Genomic DNA, 27,549 nt, shown 5'->3' on the forward strand with positions numbered 1-27,549 from the left:
ATATATATATATATATATATATATATATACACACAGTATATATATTTATATATTTATTTATTTTTGTGCAAAATATCCAAGTAGAAGATGCTGGGCAGGTTTGTGGACACCTACAATTGTTTTATGAGTAACTTGGAAAATATATATATATATATATATACATACATATACCAAGGGCTTTTTTCTCATAACTAGGGAGATAGCCAATGTCAAAGACATAAATCCACTCCCACCCATTTCATCCCCACATACACCACTCCCATTCACCACCCCTCACTCCCTCTTTTCTTGGCTCCTCCTGGATTATGAGTCATCCCCACATCTCACCCACTGCCCTGGGTCAGAAGCAGTGCAAGACACAGCACATCCTCAGTAAGGTTGCTTCATTTAACCAGCAACTCTCCCTCTGTTCCCTCATGCAAAAAAAAAAAGAGTAAACATGGCAAAATCCCTTTGGAGAATAACATTCAAACATACTACCTAACCCCCCCATCCCCCACCCACTCCCTTCCATGCATCACAGCATCAGCCAATAAAATAAAATAAAATCTTCCATATTTCATTTTATTATACCTTCAATAATGTCATACATCTATAAGCTTTTCTGGAACCAACAATGGGTAACCTGCAAGTGGTGGTCCTGCACAATGGACAGCAAAGCTTCCCGTTTTTAAAACCTGTCCACCCCCTCACCTCCATCAGGAGGTACAGCCCTGAAGGACTAGTGCTTAGTCTCTGGATTGGGTCCAAGATTTCTATCAACTTTCACATATAGAGAGCAGACAGCTGGTGACTGCAGCCTTTCCCCTACCACTTTCAGCTGGTGACAGAAAGTCCCACACCAGTAGAATACAAATAACAATCAAAAGATTCCTCCCATAGAGATCTGTGGGAGAGCTCAAGGACCATTGCCAGCCACTGTGGGGCTGTGGGTTTTCCACTTTGAGAAAATCTAGGCAATTATTATTTAATTAATGACAAGCTTTTCTCTTGTTATTCTTAATTTTTTCTGGAAAATAGAGTAAAATTTCATACAAGCTTTTCCAGCTTCACTCCATGAATCTTCACCTGCCAATATAACAACAAATCATCACCAATTTCAACTATCTTTTACAAGTGTTTTGTTACACAAGTTCTGCACAGCATACAAAAAAATCTATTCAAAGTTTGTTCCTTTGGTATAATACAGTAAAAAAAATACTACTGCAGTCATTATAGCCTAAAAATTCATGAGACTAAGCATGAATGGCCACTGCATTACAAAATGAACCTATACTTAGAGCAACAGGAATGTAAATAAGTTACATTACTAGAAATTCAATAAAAATGTCATAAGGGAAACACCATAAATAATCATCACACTTATTTACTATATATTTTCAAATACTCCACAACTCTTCCCCACATAAAAAATATATACTTGTGTATTCATAACAATTCTTATAAAGGTTTTTATCAATATTCTATTTAGTCTATCATAGCATGTAATAGAATTCAAAACTGAAAGAGCCTATCAATGAATGCACATACAAATAAACTGCTTTAATCAGAACTCCCTCATCCATGAAAGAAAATATTACATTTGCTTACAAAATACAATTTGTGCAAGTGAAGGCCAATTACTTTTTCACCCAACTACAATGTTTCAGCAAACTTAATACATAAAATGCACTGCATGCACAAATTTTTTTACTGTTGTGGAAAAACTGTCTATGTAAATTTACAAAAGTACTGAACTTCAAAAGCACAGCTGGATTGTAATCACATTCTTTCAACAAAAGAGTCCAGCACAATAAGTTTCATCAAAGGTTTTTTCATCTTGTTTTGTCAACTGAGGATTTTGTTTCACACAGTATTACTTGGCGTCGCACTGGGGGGAGCCTTGGCAAACATGTTGGTAACCTGAAATTATCACACATCATTAATGATAATCACATAATTATGTCTGAGGGTTGAGGAGGGAGGGAAAGATAGTGAATGGGAGTGGAATGGGTGGGAATGGAATCATGTCTTTTGACTTTGGGTACCTCCCTTGTAAGGGGGATAAGGCCTTGGTATATGTATTTCTAAAGTACATTCTTGATATGCAGCACACAGATACATTGATCATGGGTGATAGAATCATAGTGACCATGTTTAAATGTGAATGATAGCCACACCATCAGAAATAAAATGTAATCATGAGACAGTTTCAGTGGACACATCATTATTTAGAAGCAAGGAACAGAATAAGGTTTAACAATCAAGATTCTTTATAAAGGCCACCCCTAATTATTACAGGTAATTGGTGCCAATTTCACTTCTCATAAGATGAACATATGGAGAGCAAGATCCCTAGTGCTATCACTGTCCCAATTGTTCACCTCTTACAGCACACACAGGAGACTTGTCTCTGTATGGTGCAGACTTCGAATTTAACCCCTTCGATACGATGACGCCTACGTAGGCGTCATGAGGAGCAAGTGGGTACGCGAGGATGCCGATGTCGGCATCTTGATTATATTTATTGTAGTTGTACCTGCGTGACCCCCATACTCTGTAAACTGGCTTCATCATATTTTCTATGGTTATCAAAATTCACGGGTGAAAGAGAGAACGAGCAATACAGCGGTGACTTTATTTTTTATAATGCGAGTATTATGACGCAACATCGCATGTCTGGCAGCTAATGCTACCCACGAGATTTTGGCCCGGAGTGAAGGGCTTAAGGAAGAAAAAATATGAATGTCTTTGAGAAGAGTGGGGGTATTAAGAATGTACCGAGTGAGAAATGAGACTGTGAGGATACAAAGGGAGCTGTCAATGCAATCTATCCCCTTTAGTGACCTGAATACTATAATCATATCACTTCTTACAAAGGAGGAGCATGCCAACAGGGGACCTTTTGCTCCACAACTAGGTCAGATGCGAAAAAAATTATAATAATAATAAATAAATAAATACATAAATAATAATCATAATAATAAATAAAATAAATAAATAAATAAATAGGTAAAGTTAAATAATAAACAAATAGGTAAATAGTAAATAACAATGAATTGATAGATAACAAATAAATAATATAAAATAAATGGCAGGCATTACAGTATCTTGCTTAGGTGTTTAACTAAACAAATTTTAAAGCTTCAAACTGAACTACATTGCACTGCCTCGGCAGAAAGTTTATTTCATGCATCAACTACACGGTTGGCAAAGTTGTTTCTACCCACTTCTATATTAAATCTCTTTCCTGACAGTTTGAGACCATTATTTCTTGTTGGGTTCTCATTCTTCAATTTTTCAAAATTGGCAGACACATATGGTTTATCTACCAGACTTGTGACCAGTTTGGTTGATGCCCTTTGTATTCTCAATCTTACTTATATCCTTCAGTCTGTGTGGGGACCAGAGTAAAAAATATAAGCAAGATGTATGTATTTACCTAGTTGTATTTTATGGGAAGAGAGTTATGCTCATAGTGACCTGCTTTTGTATCTTTCAACATCCAGTTTGATCTTAAATTCTTGTCTAGTTTTTGAACCCACTGTTTCTTCATTCAGTGAGTGGGAAGCTATTCTTTTTCAGATCTCTTCTGTAACTATCCTTTTCAAGTATCTTTTGTGTCCTCTTGTTTTTCTTTGATCCCACTTCAGTAAGTCATCTCTATCAAAGACTTCTATCCCTTTCATAATTCTGTAGATGGTTAGCAGGTCTCTTTCTCTTCTTGGTTCCAGGGTTGGTAGTTTGAGTTTGTCCAATCTTTGTTCATATGTCAATTTGGAGAGTATTGGTGCCATCTTTGTCATTGCTCTTTGAATTCTTTCTAATTTCTTATGTTCTTTTTAGTACTAGGTGTCCATAGTGTCACAACATACTCTAATTTTGGTCTTATCAATGTAACTAATGTTTTCTTTATCATTTCTTCATCCATGTAGTCAAAACCCACTTTCATTGATCTTAATAAATTGAAAGTTTCTCCCACTAATTTGTTGATATGTTTGTCTGGTCCCATGTCATTGGTGATAGTTACTCCTAGGTCCCTTTCTGAGTTGACTTTTTTAATTTCCTTTGTGCCAATTTTGTATTGTCCTGATATTCTGTTTTTATTTTTTCCAAATTCCATTATACTACATTTCTTGATGTTGAAATTCACTTCACTCTTCTGACTCCATTTCCAGGTTTTGTCCAGGTCTTCTTGTAATGATTTGCAATCTTCCTTTGTACTTACTTTTAGTAGTTTTGCATCATCTGCAAAGAAGTTCATATAGCATTCCACACCTCCATCCATGTCATTTACATATATGGCAAACATTATCAGAGCCAGTACAGAGCATTGTGGGCCTCCACTTATCATTTCTTCCCAATTTGAGTTCTTGCCTCTGAGTACCACCCTCATTTTTCTCCTGTTCAAGAAATCCTTCATCCATTCCAATAACTTTCCTTGTATTCCACCCCATTGTTTCAATTTTTTTGCTAGCTTTTTGTGTGGAACTTTGTCAAATAACTTTTGTAAATCTAAGAAGGCACAATATGCCCATCCATCCCTTTCTTGAATTATTTCTATTAGCCTCGAGTAAAAGCATATTAAGTTTGTGATACATGATCTTCCATGTCTAAATCCAAATTGTTTTGGATTTAGTATTTTGTTCTCCAAGTGTTTAATCCATTTACTTTTGATAACTTTTTCACATATTTTTGCTTTAGTACTTGTAAGGGAGACCAGTCTATAGTTGGTTGGATTTTATTTGTCTCCTCCTTTGTATAATGGTACAATATTTGCATTTTTCCAATCTTAAGGTACTTTTCCTTCTTTATGTGAAAAATCGATTATCTTGTGTATTTTGTCCATTAGTTCATCTATACATTCTTTCAATATCCAATTTGCAATTCCATCCGGTCCATGTGACTTTCTGACGTCAAGGTTTTTTATCTGTTCCTTTATTTCTTTCTGTGTCACTTATTTATTTCATTGTGGGGGATATTTCTCTCTCTCCTTCCTCCAAATTTTGTGAGTTTTCAATTGTGAATACAGATTTAAAATGTTTCATCATAATTTCAACCATTTCTATATCATCTATATATTCTTTATTTCCTTCATGCAGTTTCACTATTTCGTGTTTGTCTTTTAGTTTGTCATTTACATATCTGTAGAATAGTTTAGGTAGGTCCTTCCATTTTTCTATTATGTCCTTTTTATAGTTTCTTTTTTCTTCCCTGCATATTTTTACATATTTTCTTAGTTTGATGTATGTTTGCCATTTGGTCTTTTTTTGTCTTTTTTCCATCTTTTCTAGGCTTTGTCTCTTCCATCTTTAGCTTCACTACACTTTTTGTTATACCAACACTTTATGTATACCTTTTTTGTTTCCTTTTTTGGTGCGTATTTATCTGTTCCCTCCTTGTATTTTTTTTTTAATACATTCCACTTCTCTTCCATCTTTGTTTCTTCATTTGAAAATTTTTCCCAGTCTGTATTTTGACAATTTTTTCTAAGTTCTTCGTAGTCCGTTTTGTTGTACATTAGTCTTCCTTTTCTATGTTTCTCATTTCTTCTCATATCATTTTGTTCTTTTAGTTCAAACTCTATTAGTATGTGGTCACTCTTCCCAACTGGTGTCTTGTATTCCATATCTGGTGTTTTCCTTCACCCATTGAGTCAATGTGTATTCAATGGTCATATCCAGTAGAATATTCCCCAAAGTTTCTTCTCTTTTTTGTTTTTTTGTTTCCTTTTATTGATGTACCATTTTCTCAGTCTCAGGTCCAGTACTCTCAAAAAAAAACTTTCTTTTCAGTCTCTGTTCTTTTCTCGTTTTTTCATTTGCTTAATTTCTAAATGCCTTTTCTTTTTCTATTTCCTCATCACTCATTTCCTTTTTATCCATAATGCCTTTTCTTTTTTCTATTTCCTCATCACTCATTTCCTTTTTATCCATATATTTTTATAACTTGCTAGCTTTGCTGCTTTTGATAGTGATAGTACTTCTTCAGCTATCATTTGAGTCCTTAGTTTGATTTTTAGTGGCCTATAGTGTTTTTCTCTAGAGTATTGCTCCATCTTATGCACCTCATCTATGTCTTTGTCAAACTCTTGTCCTTCTTTCTGAACCACTTTCAGAATTTCCTTTGCAATTTATTTCTCCTCTTTTTCTATTTGATATTTGTATATATTATGTTTTTCTTTAATACCATAAACTACGATGCACTTTTTTTTATCTACTGTGTCTCTCACCCAATTTTCCTTTTTTTTTTTTTTTTACTTTAATTACTGTTTTTTTTTAGCATTTTCCTTTACCCGTTCTTGTACTATTTCTTTTCTTTATTTACTGTTTCTTTAGCATTTTCCTTTACCTGCTCTTGTACTATTTCTTTAAATGTTATTTTCTGATTTTCTTGTTCTTGTTTCCATTTATTTTTTATTTCTAGGAGATCTGTCTCAATTGATTCTCCCACTTTTTAAGTCACTCCTTGTACTTGTTCTTTGGCCTCTTTTTTCAGTTCCTCATTTTTCTGTCTTCATTTTTCTTTCATTATCACTTATGATCATGCTTAGCTCACTTTTTAGTTCATTAAGCTATCTGTTCATTTCTTCACTAGTTTTTTGTAGGTTAGTCATTTCTCTGTGCATTCCTCTATAATCTATTCTTGAATCTATTAATTCCTCCATCACATCATTAATGTCTCGATTACTTAGTATACTGTTATACCTAGATTCCCTCTCTGCATCTAAACCTTTACCTAATATTGCTCTCTCTTTGGAAACCTGAAAAAACATTATTTTCACACCTTTGAGTTGATTTTAGGGTGTTGTTTAAACAAGTCCTCTTTGGTATCACTCCAAGCGGCAATTCTACTCTATTCATATCTAGTACTTTTTTCATTGGTTCATTATTCTTTCTTTCTCCTTTTCCTTCCTCCATTCTATACATTAATACACTTTATCAAACTGGATACTTTATCACCATAGCAGTCACTCAAAAGCCATAACTTCTCTGTAAATATAAACATAGGTGTTTCCTTGATCCAAGTGAAAAATTGCTGGCTTGGAGCTCGTTCACTAGCCTTCTGTTTGCTCCAACAGCACACAGAGAAGTATGTATGATTGATTGATATATAAAATTTTTGGCTTGAAGGCCAAGCACCAGAGAAGTATATATGTATTTAGCTAGTTGTATTTACCTAGTTGTACTATACAGGAAGGGAGCTATGCTCATAGTGACCTGTCTTTGTATTTCTCAGCATCTAGTTTCTTATATTCTTGTATGGTTTTTGCACCTACTATTTTTTCATCCAATTTGTTCCAGACATCTATCACTGTGTATAAAACTATTCTTTTTCAGATCTCTTCTATAACTATCCTTTTTGAGTTTTTCTTCTGTCCCACTTTAATAAATCTTCTCTATCAAGGACTTCCATACCTTTCATGATTCTGTAAATGGCCAGTAGATATCCTCTTTCTCTTCTTTGTTCCAGGGTTGTTAGTTTCAGTTTGGACAATGTTTGTAAGTCAATTTTGAAAGCGTTGGTGCCATCTTTGTCATTGCTCTTTGGATTCTTTCTAATTTCTTTATATTCTTTTTTGTGTTAGGAGTCCACAGTGTCACTGCATATTCCAATCTTGGTCTTATCAGTATGACTAATATTTTCTTTACCATTTCCTCATCCATGTAGTTAAAGGCCACCTTTATTATTTCTCTGACTATTTTGTTTATATGCTTGTCTGGTGACACGTCTTTGCTGATAATTACTCCTAGGTCCTTTTCTGAGCTAACTTTTTTTTACCTTTGTACCAACTTTATATTACCCTGATATTCTATTCTTACTTTTACCAAACTCCATTATGGTGCATTTCTTGATGTTGAAATTCACTTCCCACTTTTGGCTCCATTTCCAGACTTTGTCCAGATCTCTGAATTCATTGACAGTCTTTTTCTGTACTTATTTTTTTTAATAATTTTGTATCACCTGCAAAGAAATTCATATAACATTCAACACCTTCATCCATGTCATTTATTTATATGGCAAACATTATCAGAGCTAGTGCAGAATGCTACAAAGTCCACTGTAAGGGGCACCGTCCTAGCCTCCCCAAAGGGGGGAGTCTATGATGTTAACCTCTTCACTCCGGGGCACATTGCATGTCTGGCAGCATTAGCTTCCCGACGTGTGATGTTGCGTCATATTAATTGCATTATAAAAAATAAAGTCAGTGCTCAATCGTTCGTTCTCTTTCACCCGTGTATTTTGATAACCATAGAAAATATGATGAAGCCAGTTTAGAGAGAATGGAAGTTACGTAGGTACAACTACAATAAATATAATCAAGATGCCGACGTCGGCATCATCGAGTACCCACTTGCTCCTCATGCCGCCTACATAGGCGTCACCGTATGGAAGTGGTTAAACCAAATCAGTACAGAACCTTGAGGGACTCCATTTATCATTTCTTCCCAGGTCCAGTTTTTGTCTCACTACCACCCTTATTTTTTTCCCATTCAAGAAATCTTCCATCCATTTCATTAATTTTCCTTGTACACCTGTTGTTTCAAGTTTTCTTATTAGTTTTTTGTGAGGTACCTTAACAAATGCCTTTTGTTATCCAGAAAAGCACAATCTGCCCATCCATCCCTTTCTTGTATTATGTCTATTAGCCTTGAATAAAAACAAATCAAGTTGGTGGCACAAGATTTTCTTTGTCTAAAGCCAAATTGTTTTGGATTCAGTATCTTATTTTCTTCCAGTTTCTTATTTTAGCAATTGTGCTTGTAAGGTAGACCAGCCTATAGTTTGTTGGGTCTTCCTTATCTCTGCCTTTATATATTGGTACAATATTTGCATTTTTCCAATCTTGTGGTATCTTTCCTTCCTTGAGTGTGCAATCTATCATATTATATATCTTGTCCTCTAGCTCATCTATACATTCTTTTAGTATCCAATTTGCAATTCCATCTGGACCATGTGATTTTCTGACATCAAGGTTTATTATTTGGTCCCTTATTTCTTTTTGTGTTACATTTATTTCTTTCATTGGGGGGGATCTTTCTACCTTTTCTTCTTCCCAATTATGTGCATTTTCTATTGTGAATACAGACTTAAAATGTTTGTTCATAACCTCTGCCATTTCTACATCTTCTATATATTCCTCATTTCCTTGACGCAGTTTTACTATTTCTTGTTTATTTTTCAATTTACCATTCACATACCTGTAGAATAATCTAGGTTGATCCTTACATTTATCTATTATGTCTTTTTCATAGTTTTGTTTTTTTCCCTGCATATTTTCACATATTCATTTCTCAGTTTGATATATATTTGCCACTTCCCTTTTTTTTTTTTCTTTTTCTATCTTTTCCAAGCTTTGTCTTTTATCTTTTGCCTCACTACATTTTTGTTGTTGTACCAGCACATAATGTATAACCTTTCCTTCTTCTGCTTTGGTACATATTTATCTATTCTTTATAAATTTCTTCAAATGAGTTCCATTTTTCTACCATCTTTGTTTCTTCATTAAAGAAGTTTTCCCTAAGTATGTATGTAAATATGTGTGTGTATATATATATATATATATATATATATATATATATATATATATATATATATATATATATATATATTATATATATATACATACTTGTGCAAATTGTGGATGCAGTTTACTTTGTGATTTTGCATCTCCATGTAGAATACCTGTTAAAGAAACTACATTAAGATCATGAAATTCTTTTTCATCTGAGATAAGAAATACTTACATTATTGAGCATCTGTCTCTGAACCATCCCTGATGCCATGTTCTTGACACTGTCAGTTATACTTTGTGATTTTCCAATCTTGCATCGTATGTAGCCATACAAATTACTCCCACTGAGTGAAAGAGCGATGCACACTACCATCTGCAAAATATATAAATTTTACTTCACCAGTTTTTTTTGACAAAAGCACCATATAAAACAATGTGATCTGTAAGTAAATCTTTCCTTGCAAGATAACTACACTTACAGGTTTGAACCCAACATAAAAGGGACAAGAATGACCTAACAATTTTGTGTATCAACTAAGAGAATTCTTAAACTGGTGTATATTAAAAAAAAAGGAGGAGGAACTCGGCTGATTGCATGTTAGAACTATTCAACTTAGTGTCTAGGCATAGAGAAGTCTAAATCTGAATGGTGTGGCTGTCATGACAGTTTCCAAAATGTCCACCAAAATTTCCAAAATGTATATGTTTTACATATATATACCAAAAGCTTTTTCCCCCTAACAAGGGAGGTTGTCAATAAAACAAAGGCATAAAAACCATTTCCACCCATTCCAACCCCAATGCACTCCACTCTCCTACACCCTCTACCCTCCCTCTTATCTTGGTACCTCCTGGATGACAGTTCATCCCTGCATCTTGTCCACTGCCCTGGGTCAGAAGCAGTGTCGCAAGACACAGCACATCCACAGCAAGGCCGCTTCATTAAATCGGTAACCCCCACTCTCCATCCCCTCATGCAGAAAAGGAGAAGACGGGAAGAAATCGGTAACCCCCACTCTCCATCCCCTCATGCAGAAAAGGAGAAGACAGGGAGAAATCCCTTTGGGCTGCGTCAAATTTTCCTCACACACACCTCACCCCACATCCCGCCACCCATTCCGCCACATGCATCGCATCATCATCCATATACAACCATTTTCCATTCACCCCTGTCTTCTGTCATCTCCCGTCCTTCCTCAACAGACAATCCCCTCTTCCCCAAAGCCCCTTTCACCCCATCCATCCATCTCATCCTAGGTCGCCCACCCATGTTCACTCCCTCCACATCTTCCTTCCATACCTCTTTTACTAGTCTTTCTTCACTCATTCTGTCCATGTATCCAAACCATCCCAATACTCTTTCATCCACCCTATCTCCCAACTCCCTTACCATCCCCGTTCTCCTCCTCACCTCCTCATTTCTCACTCTATCCAGCCTAGTAACCCCTATCATACTTCTCAGACATTTCATCTCAAACACATTCAAACTCCTTCTCTCTTCCTCTCTTATGTTCCATGTTTCTGCCCCATACAGTGCTGTTGTCACAATCACTCCTTCATACAATCTCCTCTTAGCATCCATTCCCAAATGTCTATTAATCATTACACTTTTTAATCCACCAAGGCATTTTCTCGCTTCTCTCAATCTACATTCTATCTCCACTTCCACTCCACCCTTTCCTGCCACATTCGCACCCAAGTATCTAAAACTATCCAGTTCTTCCAGTCACTCTCCCTTAATCCTCACTTCCAGTCTACTGCCACTTTCACCCCTTGTACATCTCATCACCTTACTTTTACCCACATTTATATTCAACTTTCTTCTTTCACACACCCTCCCAAACTCTGTTACCAACTTCCTCAATCCCTCCTCTGATCCTGCTACAAGTGCAGTGTCGTCTGCAAACAACAGCTGGCTCACCTCTCACTTTTCTCCATTTTCTTTAACCATCTCCAATCCCTGACCCACCACCCTTGCATTCACCTCTCGCACCACCCCATCCATGTATAAGTTGAACAGCCAGGGTGACATAACACATCCCTGACGAAGTCCCACCTTTACCTCAAAACCACTCACTCTCTCCATTTCTAATCCCCACACATTCTCTACTACTCTCGTAAAAACTCCTGACAGCTCCTAAAAGCTTTCCTCCTATCCTGTATATTTGCAAAACCTCCCACAGTGACTTCCTGTCTACCCTATCATAAGCCTTTTCCAGATCCATAAAAGCCCAAAAAGCATCCTTACCTTTTCCTATAGCTTTCTCATATATCTGTCTCACCACAAAGATCTGATCTACACAACCTCTACCTGTCCTAAATCCACACTGTTCTTCACCAATTACTCCCTCTGTTCCTCTCCTAATCCTCTCAATCAAGATCCTCCCATAAGCCTTCCCAACTACACTTAACAAGCTAATCCCTTTGAAACTACTACACTCACACATTTTCCCCCTTTCCCTTGTAGAGTGGGACTATACAGACACTACTTCAGTTTTCCGCCACTCTACCCTCTCTCCAACAAACATCAAATAACCTACCCAGCCAGTCCACCATCACTGTACCTCCTTTCTTTAGACATTCTGCATGGCATCCATCCAGACAAGGTGCCTTACCTGCTCTCATCATCTTAACAGCTGTCTTCACTTCATCTTTTCTTATTTGTCCTTCATTTTCTTTTCTTATTTCTCCTCCATTTTTCTCACTCATCATGGTCATTTTCTTAGCCCTTCCCACTGCCTTATCTTTCTTCACATTTAGCAACTCCCTAAAATACTCTGCCCACCTTCCTCTCACTGCCTTCTCTTCCATTATCATCTCTCCATCTGCACCTTTTACCTTTTCTTCTCTACTTGATTTGCCTCCTCTTCCTCTCTTAATTTCTTTCCAAAACATCTTTTAATTTCAAGATTTTCTCATACTCTTACCCAATTTCACAACTGCTCTCTTCTTTGCCTCCTTTATCTTATGCTTTACTTCTCTTTACTTTGTACCTCTCATACAATTCCCTCATCCTAATTTGTAGCCAATCTATGAAAGCCTGCTTCTTCTCTACACCCTTCTTTGCTTCCTCATCCCACCACTCACTACCTTGCCTTCTATTTCCTCCCATCCTCCTTGTTCCACGCACCATCTTTGCACACCTTGTGATTCCCTCCTTGAACCATCCCCATGTGTACTTATGCTTGATTTTCTTCCTAAGCACTGTATTTGCTATCATCAACTTCCTTTCGAGACACACATCTCCACCATCAACTCTCCACTACAATTTTTTCCTGGAACTCCATACTTCTTAATCACTCCATCTATTGGTTCATTTCCTACCCTAGCATTAAGGTCTCCTAATACAACTACACTGACATTTCTCCCTAATCCCTCTATGCACTCATTTAAATGTATCCAAAAAGCCTCCCTTTCCTCTACACTCTTCTCACTACCGGGCCCATTTGCACTTACAAAGATCCACACAGTCAAACACAACAACCACAGTCGAAGCAAGACGTGCCGGAACAAATGCTCTGAACCCACTATTTAGCGATTCACGAATGAATGAATTTGAAAGCAGGCCTAGTTGTTTACAAAGATACGGTGAAGGTAGAAATGTATTCGCTGCCACCAAAATGTAAACGTCTTTGTATCTCCATTTTATCTTTTTTTTTCTTTGTTCTTTTTTTATAAAAAATGGAAAGAATCATAGAAATTCTGAGACAAAGAACCAGCAAAAAGATGCTTGGAAGAAAGCAGAATACAGACTCCACTTGGTGTCATTAGAAAGAAGACACTTAGTTTCATAATTTTTGTTTTCTGCTCATTGCATTTTAGGCCTATCTGTTCTGCTGTTCTCTGGAATACTGTAAAGATCTCGTTAATTTCCTCCACAGTCTCGGCCACCACATCCACATGGACACCCAGTACCAAAAAGAATATAAAAAAATTAGAAACAATACAAAGAGCAACAACAAAACTGGCACTAACTCTTTCCAAAATGACATATGAACAAAGACTGTCCAAATTAGAATTACCAACACTGGAACAAAGGGAAAGAGGAGACCTACTATCTATAGAATTATGAAAGAAATGGAAATCTTAGATAAGAATGATTTATTGAAATGGGACAATGGAAAAACAAAAGGACATGAAAAGAAACTCAAAAAAGATAACTACAGAAGAGATCTGAAAAAAATAGCTTTCCACACAGAGTGATACCTGGAACAAATTAAACAAAGAAACAGTGTATGCAAACACTATTCAAGATTTTAAGAAAAAACTTGATGCTGAAAGATACAAAGACGGGTCACCATGAGCATAGCTCCCTTCCCGTATAATATAACTAGGTAAATACATCTCCCTTCCCAGTTTCACCTTCATCCACATTAACCTTGAAGAAACCTCCTTCCACTCCACTACATGCCTACCTAGCTCTTCACTTACTAGTATAGCCACCCTTTCTTTCCATCGTCCTCTCTTCACTCCTGAGAACCTCCCAACTACACTACCAAACTCACACTATCCCCTCCCTTTCAACTTAGTTTCACTCAATGCCAACACATCCATCTTCTCACAAACATACTACCTATCTCTTCCCTTTTACTCTCATCTGTACCACATTCACACACATTAAAAGACCCAAACCTTAGGGTACTGGTTGGAAAACTCCTAGACCCTCTTATGCCTTTACTTTTTTTAGGAATGTCTCCTGTGGGGCTACAGGTAGCAGGATTCCTAGTCCTATCCCTGTCCCATTTTTTGTTGCCTCGTACAACTTAAGTGGTAAGTCTTGGTGGCAGCATTCTTTTCTGCCACCAAAAGGTTAGGCAAAAAAAGGAAATGAATATTCAGAGAAATGGTACAGGACAGTAACAAGGGGTGGAGGGACAGTATAACGGAGGGACAGTCGGAGTATAATAAAAGTGTCATAATTTCTCTATGAGCAGATACTTCCTCTATCACAGAAAAAATTATGTGTGGTTCTGGTCCATAGGGGCACCCCATATAGACCTTAAAGTATCAGCTGCATAATACAGGAATACCTCACTATACGACCGAGTGCTATAAAGTAGGTAAAACAAATGTTGGGTGTATGTGGAAGCCCCAGGCAAAAATTGAGGGGGTTCACAGGGTCCATGAACACAACCCTCGTATTTACATGTAAAACCCACCTCGATATACAAATTTTTGCATTGTGACCAGTCAGCTGGGAACACAACTCAGTTGTATAGAGGTATTCCTGTACTTTGCCACAATAACATGCAGCCAATACCCTAAACAGTGACATGAAATGTAGAAAATTTGCAGTAATATATATGCCCCCAAAAACATACTCTTGGACAGAGAAAGATCATTCCATAATGTTGGAAGACACAAAGAATACATTAATTGAATTACTGAAAGGAGGAAACATAGTAATTATGGGTGACTTTAACTCAAAAGAAATATGTTGGGAAGAAATGACATTGAAAGGTGAAGACTTTGGGGAAATTTACTACTGCATATGACCATTGAATACACAATGACTCAATAGGTAAAGGAAAGTACCGAATATAGAAACAATGAAGAACAATTGAGACTGGATTTAATATTTACATCAGAGCCTGAAATTGTGGATGAAATGGAATACAAGACACCAATTGGGAAGAGTGACCACCTACTAATAGAGTTTGAGCTAAAAGAATAAATTGATGTGAGAAGAAATGAGAAATATAGAAAAGGAAGATTAATGTACAACAAAATGGATTTTGAGAAACTTGGAAAATTCTTTCAAAATGTAACTTGGGAAAACTTCTTAAATAAAGAAACAAAGATGCAAGAGAAATGGAACATACTAAAAGAAATTTATAACAAGGGAATAGACAAATACATACCAAAGCAGAAGCAAGAAAGGGTGTACATTTAGTGTTGGTACAACAAAAAATGTAGTGAGGCTAAAGATAGAAGAGACAAAGCTTGGAAAAGATGGAAAAAAAAGAGTAAGTGGCAAACATATATCAAACTAAGAAATGAATATGTAAAAATATGCAGGGAAGAAAAGAGAAACTATGAAAAAGACATAACAGAAAAATGCAAAGACCAACCTAAACTATTCTACAGGTATGTGAATGGTAAACTAAAAGATAACCAAGATATAGTGAAACTGCATCAAGGGAATAATGAATATATAGAAGATGTAGAAATGGCTGAAATTATGAACAAACCTTTTAAATCTGTACACAAAATTGGGATGAAGGACAGAAAGATCCCCCCAATGAAAGAAATAACTGACACAGAAGGAAATAAGGGATCAAGTAAAAAAAAATAATCTTGAATTAGAAAATCACATAGTCCAGATGGAATTACAAATTGTATATTTAAAGAATGTAGAGATGAATTAATGGACAAAACATAAAAGATAATTGATTACTCACTCAAAGAAGGAAAAGTACCACAAGACTGGGAAAATGCAAATATTGTACCAATATATAAAGGGGGGGGAAGGAAAACCCAACAAACTATAGACCAGTCTCCCTTACAAGCACAATAGCAAAAATATGTGAAAAAGTTATCAAAACTACATGGACTAAACATCTGGAAAAAATATATTGAGTCCAAAACAATTTGGCTTTAGACATGGATGATCATGTGCCACTAACTTGATTTGCTTTTACTCAAGGCTAATAGAAATAACGCAAGAAAGGGATGGATGGGTGGATTGTACTTTCCTAGATTTACAAAAAGCATTTGATAAAGTACCACACAAAAAGCTACTAAGAAAAATTTAAATAATAGGTGGTGAACAAGGAAAGTTATTGAAATGGATGGAAGATTTCTTGAATGGGAGAAAAATGAGGTTGGTACTTAGAGACAAGAACTGGACCTGGGAAGAAATGATAAGTGGAGTCCCACAAGGTTCTGTATTGGCTCTAATTATGTTTGCCATATATATAAATGACATGGATGAAGGTGTGGAATGTTATATGAACTTCTTTGCAGATGATGCAAAACTACTAAAGAAAGTACAGAGCAACACTGTGAATCATTACAGAAAGACCTGGATAAAGTCTGGGAATGTAGTCAAAAGTGGAAATGAACTTCAACATCAAGAAATGTAGTATAATGGAATTTGGAAAAAGTAAAAATAGAATATCAGAGCAATATAAAATTGGTACAAAGGAGGTAAAAAAAAGTTAGGTCAGAAAGGGACCTAGAAGTAATTATCAGCATAGACATGTCACCAGACAAGCATATCAACAAAATAGCCAGAGAAACCTATAATTTACTAAGATTAATGAAAGTTGCCTTTGACCACTGGAATGAGGAAATGGTAAAGAAAATATTAGTCACACTGATAAAACCAAAATTGGAGTACACAGCGACACTATGGACACCTAGTACAAAAAAGAATGTAAAGAAATTGGAAAGAATCCAAAGAGCAACAACAAAGATGGCACCAACACTCTAAATTGACATATGAACAAAGACTGTCTAAACTGGAACTACCAAACCTGTAACAATGTAGAGAAAGAGGAGATCTACTGGCCATTTACAGAATTATGAAAGGGATGGAAGTCCTCGATAGAGGAGATTTATTAAAGTGGGATAAAAGAAAAAACAAGAGGACATGAAAAGAAACTCAAAAAGGATAGTTCCAGAAGATATCAGAAAAAGAATAGCTTCCCACATAGAGTGGTAGATGCCTGGAACAAAATGGATGAGGCAACAGTGTGTGCAAAAGCTATACAAGAATTTAAGAACAAACTAGATGCTGAAAGATACAAAGATGGGTCACTACAAGCATAGCTCTCTTGCTATATAATACAACTAGGTAAATATATACATATACCAAAGGCTTTTTCCCCCTTACAAGGGAGGTAACAAAAAAAACAAAGGCATAAAATCAACTCCCACTCATTCCATCCCCACATACTCCACTCCCATTCGCCCCCCTCCCTTTTATCTTGGCTCCTCCTGGATGACAGGTCATCCCTGCATTTCGCCCACTACCCTGGTTCAGAAGCAATGATGCAAGACACAGCACATCCACGGCAAGGCTGCTTCATTAAATCGGCGACCCCTACTCTCCATCCCCTCATGCAGAAAAAGAGAAGACAGGGCTGTGTCAATTTATACTTTTGCACATACTCCTTCACCCCCCATCCCCCACCCACTCCCTTTCATGCATCACAGTATCATCCATACAAAACCGTTCTCCATTCACTCCTATCTTCTGTCTTCTCCTGTCCTTCCTCAACAGACATTCTCCTTTCCCAATGCCCCTTTTACCCCATCTCTCATCCTTGGTTGCCCCATCACGTTCACTCCTTCCACCTCTGCCTTCCACACCTCTTTTACTAATCTTTCTTCACTCATTCTTTCCATGTGTCCAAACTTTCCCAATACTCTTTCACCCTATCTCCCAACTCCCTTTCCACCCCCATTCTCCTCCTCACTTCCTCGCTCCTCATTCTATCCAGCTTAGTAACCCCTATAATACTTCTCAGGCACCCACCTCAGATAATTTCTGTCTGCCTTTGATGCAAAAAAAAATTTCCTTTCCAACTATAAATTGAACAGTGTGCATGTTCTCAAAAGTTTGTAAATTCTCTGACCTGGTCCTCTCATGAAAACCTGTTATCTTCTTGATGAACCTGTTTTCAACAAACTCTGACAGAACCTGTTTCCCAGTGATTTCTGCATTCCAAAGGTCACTTGTAATGCCCACTGTGGTGAGATTAGTTCTGCTTGCGTGGTTCTTGCTAATTAGGAGGGATTTCCTTGTATAGTTTCTTGTAGAGTCAAATCTTGGACTTTGGTGGAACATGGATTTTGGTGGTCTGTCTTGGAGTGCTTGTTTTACAATCTGAATGTGTACATCAACTAAGGAAACCACTAGTGCCAGTCTTCCTGCACCTACTCAGCAATCAATCAATCAATCCAATGCCCCAAGTCTCTTGGAGGAGACCCATGACTCACAGGAAGAAATATTGTGTTGTTGTTAGGGCATGGGGTGGGGCATTGTATGATGGAGTGTTAAGTATCTTCTGTATGATGACTGCATCTAGGGTCTATGCTGTGTTGGTACTGTCTTAGTGCTAGATGATGACCTAATCCTAGTCATACTAGAGTGGCTCTTCCTTTGCTAATATCTAGAGAGGTTTGATAGAGTTTCTGTGCTATTGGGGTGGTTTTAGTGCATCTTATTATCATTCCTTGTGTGTTGAGTAGTTTGTAGGGTGTTTATATTTTTCTTGATTGTAGGGAACCATACTGAGGAGGTATATTTGAGTGTGTTTTTTATGAACTGTTTGTAAACCATGATCAAAGTTTCTTTCTACTGACCAAAACCTGTACTGCTTATTTTCTTGTTGATTTTCACTGTTAGGTCCTTGGGAACAATAATAATAACTGTTGACCATTGTATTGATCTTCACTGGCTGCAAACTTACATACCTACAATAGCTGGCAATAGTTCTTGGGCCCTCCCATAGATCTCTCTATAAAGAAACTTTGGATTAGTGTTTTTTTTTTCTTTTCTTTTTTTTTTGTATGGGACTGTTTCTATGTCACTGACAATGTAGTAGTATTACCTAGTTGTATTTACCTAGTTGTATTTTGCGGGAAGGGGAGCTATGCTCGTGATGTCCCGCCTTTGTATCTCGCAGTGTCTAGTTTGTTTTTAAACTCATGAATGGTTTTTGCGCATACTATTTCATTGTCCAGTTTGTTCCAAGTGTCCAAAACTCTATGAGGAAAACTGTTTTTCTTCAGTTCTCTTCTATAGCTATGTTTTTTTATTTTCTTTCCATGTCCTCTTGTGTTTCTTTTGTCCCAGTTAAGTAAGTTCTCTCTATCGAGTACCTCTGTGCCTCTCATGATTCTGTAGATGGTCAATAGGTCACCTCTCTCTCTTCTTTGCTCCAGTGTCGGTAACTCCAGTTTAGCCAATCTCTCCTCGTATGATAGGTTTGCAAGTGCAGGTGCCATTTTTGTAGCTGCTCTTTGGATTCTTTCTATTTTCTTTATATTCTTTTTGGTACTGGGGGACCACAATGTCGCCGCATACTCTAATCTAGGCCTTATCAATGTAACCAATATTTTTGTTATCATGTCTTCGTCCAAGTATGTAAACGCCACTTTTATTGATCTTAGCAAGTTGTAAGTCTCCCCAACAATTTTGTTAATCTGTATATCATAGGACAAGTCGTTCGTGATAATTACTCCCAAATCTTTTTCGGATCCTACTTTCTTTACTTCTTTGGTTCCAATTGTATATTTTCCTGATATTCTGTTTTTGCTTTTTCCAAACTCCATTATGCTACACTTCTTAGTATTAAAGTCCACTTCCCATTTCTGACTCCAGTTCCATACCCTATTTAGGTCTTCTTGCAGTGCTTCATCAGTTTCTATTTTCCTTAGCAGTTTGGCGTCATCAGCAAAGAAGCTCATGTAGCAGTTCACGTCCTCGTCCATGTCATTCATATAGATAGCAAACATTATTGGTGCCAGCACAGATCCTTGCGGTACTCCACTGATCACCTCTTTCCAATCTGAATATTTTTCTCTGAGCACTACTCTCATCTTTCTACCAGTCAGAAAGTCCTCTATCCATTTTAGTAGGTTTCCTTGTATTCCTCCTATGTGTTCCAGTTTTTTTTAGTAGTTTTCTGTGTGGTACTTTGTCAAAGGCCTTTTGCAAGTCTAGGAATGCACAATCAGCCCATCCATTTCTTTCTTGCACTATGTCTATTAGTCTTGAGTAAAAGCATATTAAGTTTGTGGAGCATGATCTTCCTTGTCTGAATCCGAATTGTCTTGGGTTTAATATGTCATTGTCTTCCAGATGTTTTACCCATCTATTCTTGATTATTTTCTCACAAATTTTGGCTATGGTGCTTGTTAGTGATACTGGCCTATAGTTGGTGGGTTCTTCCTTGTTTCCTCCTTTGTATATTGGTACAATGTTAGCGTTTTTCCAGTCCTCGGGTATCTTTCCTTCTTTGAGTGAGCTGTTTATTAAGATGTGTATTTTGTCTGTTAGTTCTTCTTTGCACTCCTTTAGAATCCTATTTGCAATACCATCTGGGCCATGTGATTTTCTGACATCCAGCCTTGATAGATGTTCTGATATTTCCTTTAGTGATGCTGTAAACTCATTCATGAGGGGAGATTTCTTGTTTTTATCTATGTCACAATTTGGTATTTTCTCTCTGGTGAAAACAGATTTAAAGTGATTGTTCATGACTCTCTAAATCTTCTGTGTATTCTATGTTTCCTTGGCATAGTTTCACCATTTCCTGTTTGTTTTTAAGTTTACCATTCACATACCGATAGAATAGTTTGGGTTGCTCTTTGCATTTGTCTATAATATCCTTCTCATGGTTCCTTTTTTCCTCTCTTCTCACATTAACATACTCATTTCTACAGTTAACATAAATTTGCCATTTGCTTTGTTTTTTGTCTTTTCTCCACTTTTTCCAAGCTTTGTCCCTTCTGTCTTTTGCCTCACTGCATCTTTTGTTGAACCAACATTTAATGTACTCTCTCTCTCGCTTTTGTCTTGTGACATGCCTGTTTACACCTTCATTGTAGTTTTCCATCAATATATTCCATTTCTCTTCCACTGTTGTCTCTTCCCTGTAAAAATTTTCCCAGTTTGCATTCCGGAAGAATGTCTTTAGTTTTGTAAAGTCTGTTTTGTTGTACATCAGTCTTCCTTTCCTATGCTTTTCGTTCCTCTCTATGTCTATTTCTTCCTTTATTACAGTTTCGATGAGTACATGGTCACTCTTTCCAATTGGTGTCTCGTACTGGACTTTATGCACTATTTCAGGTTCTGTTGTAAATATTAGATCTAGATTCAATGGTTCTTCATTATTTCTGTACCTTGTGTTTTCACGGACCCATTGGGTCATTGTGTACTCCATGGTCATATCTAGCAGTACATTGCCCCACGAGTCATCTCCTCCTTGCACTGTCATGCTGTCGCAACAAATTTCTTTGCAATTGAAGTCCCCCATAATTACCAGATTACCCTTACCCATTAGTATCTCATTTAGTGATTTTCTTGTATCATCTAGCATTTTTGTATGTTCGTTTTCTTTCCAAGCGCTTGTTTTTGGAGGCACATAAGTCACCACAAACTTTCTACTTTTCATATTCTTGCCTTCGACTTTTATCATGATCAATTCAACATTACCTTTGCCCTCTGCAATTTTTTTCACCTTTAGGTCTTTCTTGGCCAAGAACATGATTCCCCCTCCCTGTTTCTTGTCCCTGTTTTTTATCCAGTAGTTGTATAAACCTTGTCCGATAACAGTGGATGGTATTTCACCTCTTAGTTTAGTCTCTACAATTCCCATTATGTCTGGTTTTGCTTCTAACAGATAATCATTGAGTTCGTTCAGTCCCGAAATTAGTCCGTCAATGTTGTATGGGAGCATTAGTATGTTGTCAGCTTTCCTGATGTGAAAAAATGGGAGAAATTTGGCTGAGGGTAATAGAAAGAAACCTTGGGCCCAGTCCAGAGACAGAGACCAGCTCTACCTCCAGATGGCTGTGACATGGTTAACAAGTTCTGAAAATAGACAGAAGGGAGGCAATTCTCTCTGTCATACATTTTGCAGAATTACCACTAACAGGTAAGGTACCATTCTTGGTCCCACTTTGGGGACCTAGAGATGGAATTAGGAAGATGAAAAATTCTAAAATGTAAAGGGATGATAATAATACTATGTGCAAGATAATACTATGTACAAGATAAATATTCATTCTATATCATCTGTCTAGAAAAAATTAATTTCATACATTTTACAATAATGCAACACAAAATATAGGAATTTCACACATAAAATATTATACTGAGGGGAAAAAATACAAAAATACACCACAAATACTTACAAACCACCGAGGTTTGAATGAGAACAGCGCAATGAAAAGGAAGACTCCCCACACAACTGGAGTGACAATCAATGCTACCCAGAAGATCTGCACCTCCGTTGCTGACACACGACCCTGAAGGTCACCCTAGGTCAGATATAGTATTCATTTCACTCCTAAGATGATTTTCTGGCTTATTATCCATGATTTATTTATTTACAAAGGCAAAATCTGGATAAGACTTCTTTATCTTTGACAATCTTCCAACTGTAATTCTTCAAACTCAAGATAAATTAACAAATAAGTACAGATTACTCTTGTAGAAAGAATTATACTAAATTGTATGCAACTTTTTGCATTTAGTATATTTATAACTGAAAAGTAACAAGAAATGTATGAAAAACATCTAGACATGTGGATATGTATATGCAATTCAAACATATAGTATGTGTGTGTGTATGTGTGTGTGTGTGTGTGTGTGTGTGAGTATTCACCTAATTGTGGTACACAGGAAAGGAGCAACACTCATGGAGGCCCCATCTTCTACTCTCCAATTTACTATATCTAGCCTCAAATTCATATTCAGTTCCAACTTGGTTTATATTCTTAATTTTCAATCATCATATTTAATTTGAATTCATATATTATTTGAGCTTGGGCTATAACACCTAAGCTATTCCAAGTATTTATATACCTATGAGGAAAATTGTATTTCTTCACATCCTTTTGACATGTAGTCTTTCTTAATTCATTCTCATGACCTCTTAAAGCCCTCAGTACTAATCCCTGTGGGACTCCACTTTTCATTTCTTCCCAATTTGAGAATTTATCTCTAATTACTACTCTCATTTTCCTCCCAGTCAGGAAGTCTTCCATCCATTCCAATAATTTTCCTCTGATGCCACCTATTGACTCTATTTTCCTTATTAGTTTCTTGTGTGGTACCTTATCAAATGCCTTTTGTAGGTCCAGAAAGGCACAGTCTACCCAACCATCTCTCTCTTGTATTATATCTATTAATCTCGAGTAGAAGCAGATCAAGTTTGTTGTACACGATCTTCCTTGTCTGAATCCAAAGTGATTTGGAATCAGAATGGTTTTTTCTTCCAGATATTTAACCCATCTATTTTTGATGACCTTTTCACAAATATTTGCTACTGTGCTTGTCAGGGAGACCAGTCTGTAATTTGATGGATCTTCCTTGTTTCCTCCCTTATAAATCAGTACAATGTTTGCATTCTTCCAGTCCTGTGGCACCTTTCCTTCTTGAAGTGAGAATTTAATTATAATGTATATTTTATCTGTTAATTCCTCCATGCATTCTTTCAGTATCTAATTTGCAATCCTGTCTGGAACATGTAATTTTCTGACATCAAGGGCTTTGACTTGGTCGCTGATTTCCTTCTGTGTTACAATTATTTCTTTCATTGAGGGTATCTCTCTGTTTCCTTACAGTTAGGCGAGTTTTCTATTGTAATTACTGATTTGAAGTGGTTGTTCATAATTTCAGCCATTTCCAGTTCTTCTGTATATTTGTATTTACCCTGGCACAGCTTTTCTATTTCTCATTTATTCTTCAGTTTGCCATTCACATACCTGTAAAATAGTTAGGGTTTTTCCTTGCATTTTTCTATTATTTTTTCTTTTGTAGTTTCTCTTTTCATCTCTGTGTATTTTTACATAATCATTTCTTAGTTTGATGTACATTTGCCATTTGCTTGTGTTCTTGTATTTTTTAATTTCTTCCAAGCTTTGTCTCTTTTATCTTTAGCCTCACTACATTTTTTGTTGTACCAGCTTTTTATGTATGTTCTTTCCTTTTTTGTTGTGGTACATACTTATTCACTCCCTCATTATAAATTTCTTTTATTATATTCCATTTCTCTTCCATTCCTGTTTCTTCATTTAGGGAATTTTTCCCACTTAGTGTTGTGAAGGGATTTTTTGAGTTTCTCAATTTTGTTGTTGTTGTACATTAGTCTTCTATTCTATGTTTTTCATTTCTACTTTGATCCATCTGCTCTTTCAACTCAAATTCTATTAGTACATGGTCACTCTTTCCTATCAGAGTTTTGTGATCAATTTTGTCAAATTTTTCAGGCTCTGTCATATCAAATCCAGCCTTGATGGTTCTTCACTACCTCTGTATCTGGTATTTTCCCTTATCCACTGAGTCATTGTGTATTCAATGGTCATGTTAAGCAGGACACTGCCCCAGAGTTCCTCTCCACCCTTCACTGTCATTTACTGCCAACATATTTCTTTTGGATTAAATTCACCCATTATTACTATATTTCCTCTGTCCTTCAGTATATTAGTTAATTCATATTTTGTATCTTCTAATATTTTGGAATGATCACTTTCTGTCCAGGACTGTGTTCTGGGGGCACATACACCACTACAAATTTCCTACTCTTCATATATTTGCTTTCAATTTGTATCATAACTGATTCCACATTATTAATTCCTTCAGTGATTTTTGTTACATTTAAATCTTTATTAGTCAAAATTAATACTCTGCCACCCTGTTTATCCTTTCTATTCTTCCTCCAACAACTGTATAAACCTTGTCCCAGTGTTGGGTGGTAGAGTACACTTTAATTTAAGTTTCCACTATTCCCATTATGTCTGGTTTTTCTATGGCCAGATAATCATTTAATTCATTCATTCCTGAAATTATTCCATCTATATTGATGTAAGCTATTTTTAATTTCCTTTCTCATCTTTTTCTGCCTGCTTTGTTTCCTTTTTCCTTATACTGTGTACCATTTTCTCAGCCTCAGGTCCACCACTCGCCAAAAAAAATTGTTCTTATCAGTTTCAGTTCTTTTTTCACTTTTTTCATTCGCTTCGTTTCTAAGTTCTTTTTCTTTTTCTTCTTCACTCATTTCTTTTTTTATCCATATATTTTTGTATTGTTCACTATTTGCTAATTTTGTTGTTCTGGATAGTACTTCCTCTGCAATTGTTTGTGATCTAAGCTTTACTTTCAATGGCCTGTATTGTTCTTCTTTAGAGTATCTATCCATTTCATAAGTCTTCTATATTTCCCTATCTAAACCCTGTTCTTCTGCTTGTAATTCTTTCAGAATTTCCTTAGCCATCCCTTTCTCCTCCTTTTCCCTCTGATATCTAGGAACATCATGCTTCTCTTTAATGCTATAGATTACAATGCATAAAATTCACCATGTCCCAATGTGTGTATTTACCTAGTTGTATTTACCTATTTGTATTTTATGGGAAGGGGAGGTATGCTCGTGGTGTCCCGCCTTTGTATCTTGCAGTGTCTCGTTTGCTCTTAAATTCATGAATGGTTTTTGCACACACTATTTTTTCGTCCAGTTTGTTCCAAGTGTCCACCACTCTATGTGGAAAACTGCTTTTCTTCAGATCTCTTCAATAACTATGTTTTTTTATTTTCTTTCCATGTCCTCTTGTGTTTCTCTTGTCCCAGTTTAACAAGTCCTCTCTATCAAGTATTTCTGTGCCCTTCATGATTCTGTAGATGGTCAGTAAGTCCCCTCTGTCTCTGCTCCAGAGTCGGTAACTCTAGTTTAGCCAGTCTCTCCTCATATGACAAGTTTGCAAGTGCAGGGGCCATTTTTGTGGCTGCTCTCTGGATTCTTTCTATTTTCTTTATACTCTTTTTGGTAATGGGTGACCACAATGTCACCACATATTCTACTCTAGGCCTTATCAGTGTGACCAATATATTTTTAATCCATTATTCATCCAAATATGTAAATGCCACTTTTATTGATCTTAGCAAGTTATAGGATTCTCCGACAATTTTGTTCATCTGTTTATCATAAGACAAGTCGTTTGAGATAATTACACCTAAAACTTTTTCGTATCCCACTTTCTTTACCTCCTTAATCCCAAATTTATATTGTCCTGTTTTTCTATTTTTACTTTTTCCAAACTCCATTATGCTACACTTCTTAATGTTGAAGTCCACTTCCCATTTCTGACTCCAGTTCCATACCTCATTCAGGTCTTCCTGTAGTGATTCACAATCCGTTTCAATTTTTACTTTCCTTAACAGTTTAGCATCATCTGCAAAGAAGCTCATGTAACACTGCACATCATCATCCATGTCATTCACATAAATAGCAAACATTATTGGGGCCAATACAGATCCTTGCGGTACTCCACTAATCACCTCTTTCCAACCTGAATATTTTTCTCTGAGCACTACTCTCATCTTTCTACCAATCAGGAAGTCCTCCATCCATTTTAGTAGGTTCCTTTGTATCCCTCCTATATGTTCCAGTTTTTTTAATCATTTTTTGTGTGGTACTTTGTCAAAAGCTTTTTGTAAGTCACGGAAGGCACAATCAGCCCATTCCTTCCTTTCACTATGTCTATTAATCTTGAGTAGAAACATATTAAGTTTGTGGTGCATGATCTTCCTTGTCTGAACCCAAATTGTTTTGGTTTTATTATGTTATTGTCTTCCAGGTGTTTTACCCATCTATTCTTGATGATTTTCTCACAAATTTTGGCTATAGTGCTTGTTAATGAGACCAGTCTATAGTTAGTTGGTTCTTCCTTGTTTCCTCCTTTATATATTGGTACAATGTTAGCATTTTTCTGTCTTTTGATATTTTTCCTTCTTTACGTGAGCAACTTTTGTTATATATTGTCCATTAGTTCTTTCCATTATTTTAGAATCCAATTTGCAATTCCATCCGGGCCATGTGATTTCCTGACGTCAAGGTTTGATAGATGTTCCATTATTTCTTTTTGTGTTATTATCATCTCGCTTATGGGGGGAGATCACCTTTCATTTCCTTCATCCCAATATTGTGCTTTCTCTCTAGTGAAAACAGATTTGAAGTGATTATTCATGACTTTGGCCATTTCTAATTCTTTTGTGTATTCTATATTCCCTTGGTGTAGTTTCACCATTTCCTGTTTGTTTTTAAGTTTACATTCACGTATCGATAGAATAGCTTGGGTTGTTCTTTGCATTTATCTATAATATCTTTTTCATGGTTCCTTTTCTCCTCTCTTCTCACTTTAACATACTCATTTTTATAGTTTATATTTGCCATTTTCCAGTTTTTTTTTTTATCTTTTCTCCATCTTTTCCAAGCTCTGTCCCTTCTATCTTTTGCCTCACTGCATCTTTTGTTGAACCAGCATTTAATGTACACTCTAGCTTCTGTCTTGGTACATGCCTATTCACCCCTTCATTGTAA

At 36.4% G+C, this 27,549-nt stretch overlaps 1 protein-coding gene across 3 annotated transcripts in view; it reads right to left on the reverse strand.

Annotated features, from left to right (window-relative positions):
• Positions 1 to 543: 543 nt before the first annotated feature.
• The window catches only part of LOC143025496 (putative Golgi apparatus membrane protein-like protein CG5021), an 88,875-nt gene continuing 61,869 nt past the window's right edge, over positions 544 to 27,549 (reverse strand). The window contains exons 5-7 of one of the 3 annotated variants that reach the window (XM_076185248.1): positions 22,367 to 22,480; positions 9,729 to 9,869; positions 544 to 1,902 (exon numbers count right to left, since the gene is read on the reverse strand). In XM_076185248.1, coding sequence (XP_076041363.1) covers positions 1,846 to 1,902; positions 9,729 to 9,869; positions 22,367 to 22,480 — 312 coding nt within the window. In that variant the 3' untranslated portion in view covers positions 544 to 1,845. Of the gene's footprint in view, positions 1,903 to 9,728; positions 9,870 to 22,366; positions 22,493 to 27,549 lie in introns of all 3 variants that reach the window. The other 2 variants (XM_076185247.1, XM_076185249.1) reach the window with 2 other exon arrangements.

The sequence above is a fragment of the Oratosquilla oratoria genome, chromosome 5 (assembly GCF_046742065.1).
Source record: "Oratosquilla oratoria isolate Oo_2021 chromosome 5, ASM4674206v1, whole genome shotgun sequence".
Lineage (NCBI taxonomy): Eukaryota > Metazoa > Arthropoda > Malacostraca > Stomatopoda > Squillidae > Oratosquilla > Oratosquilla oratoria.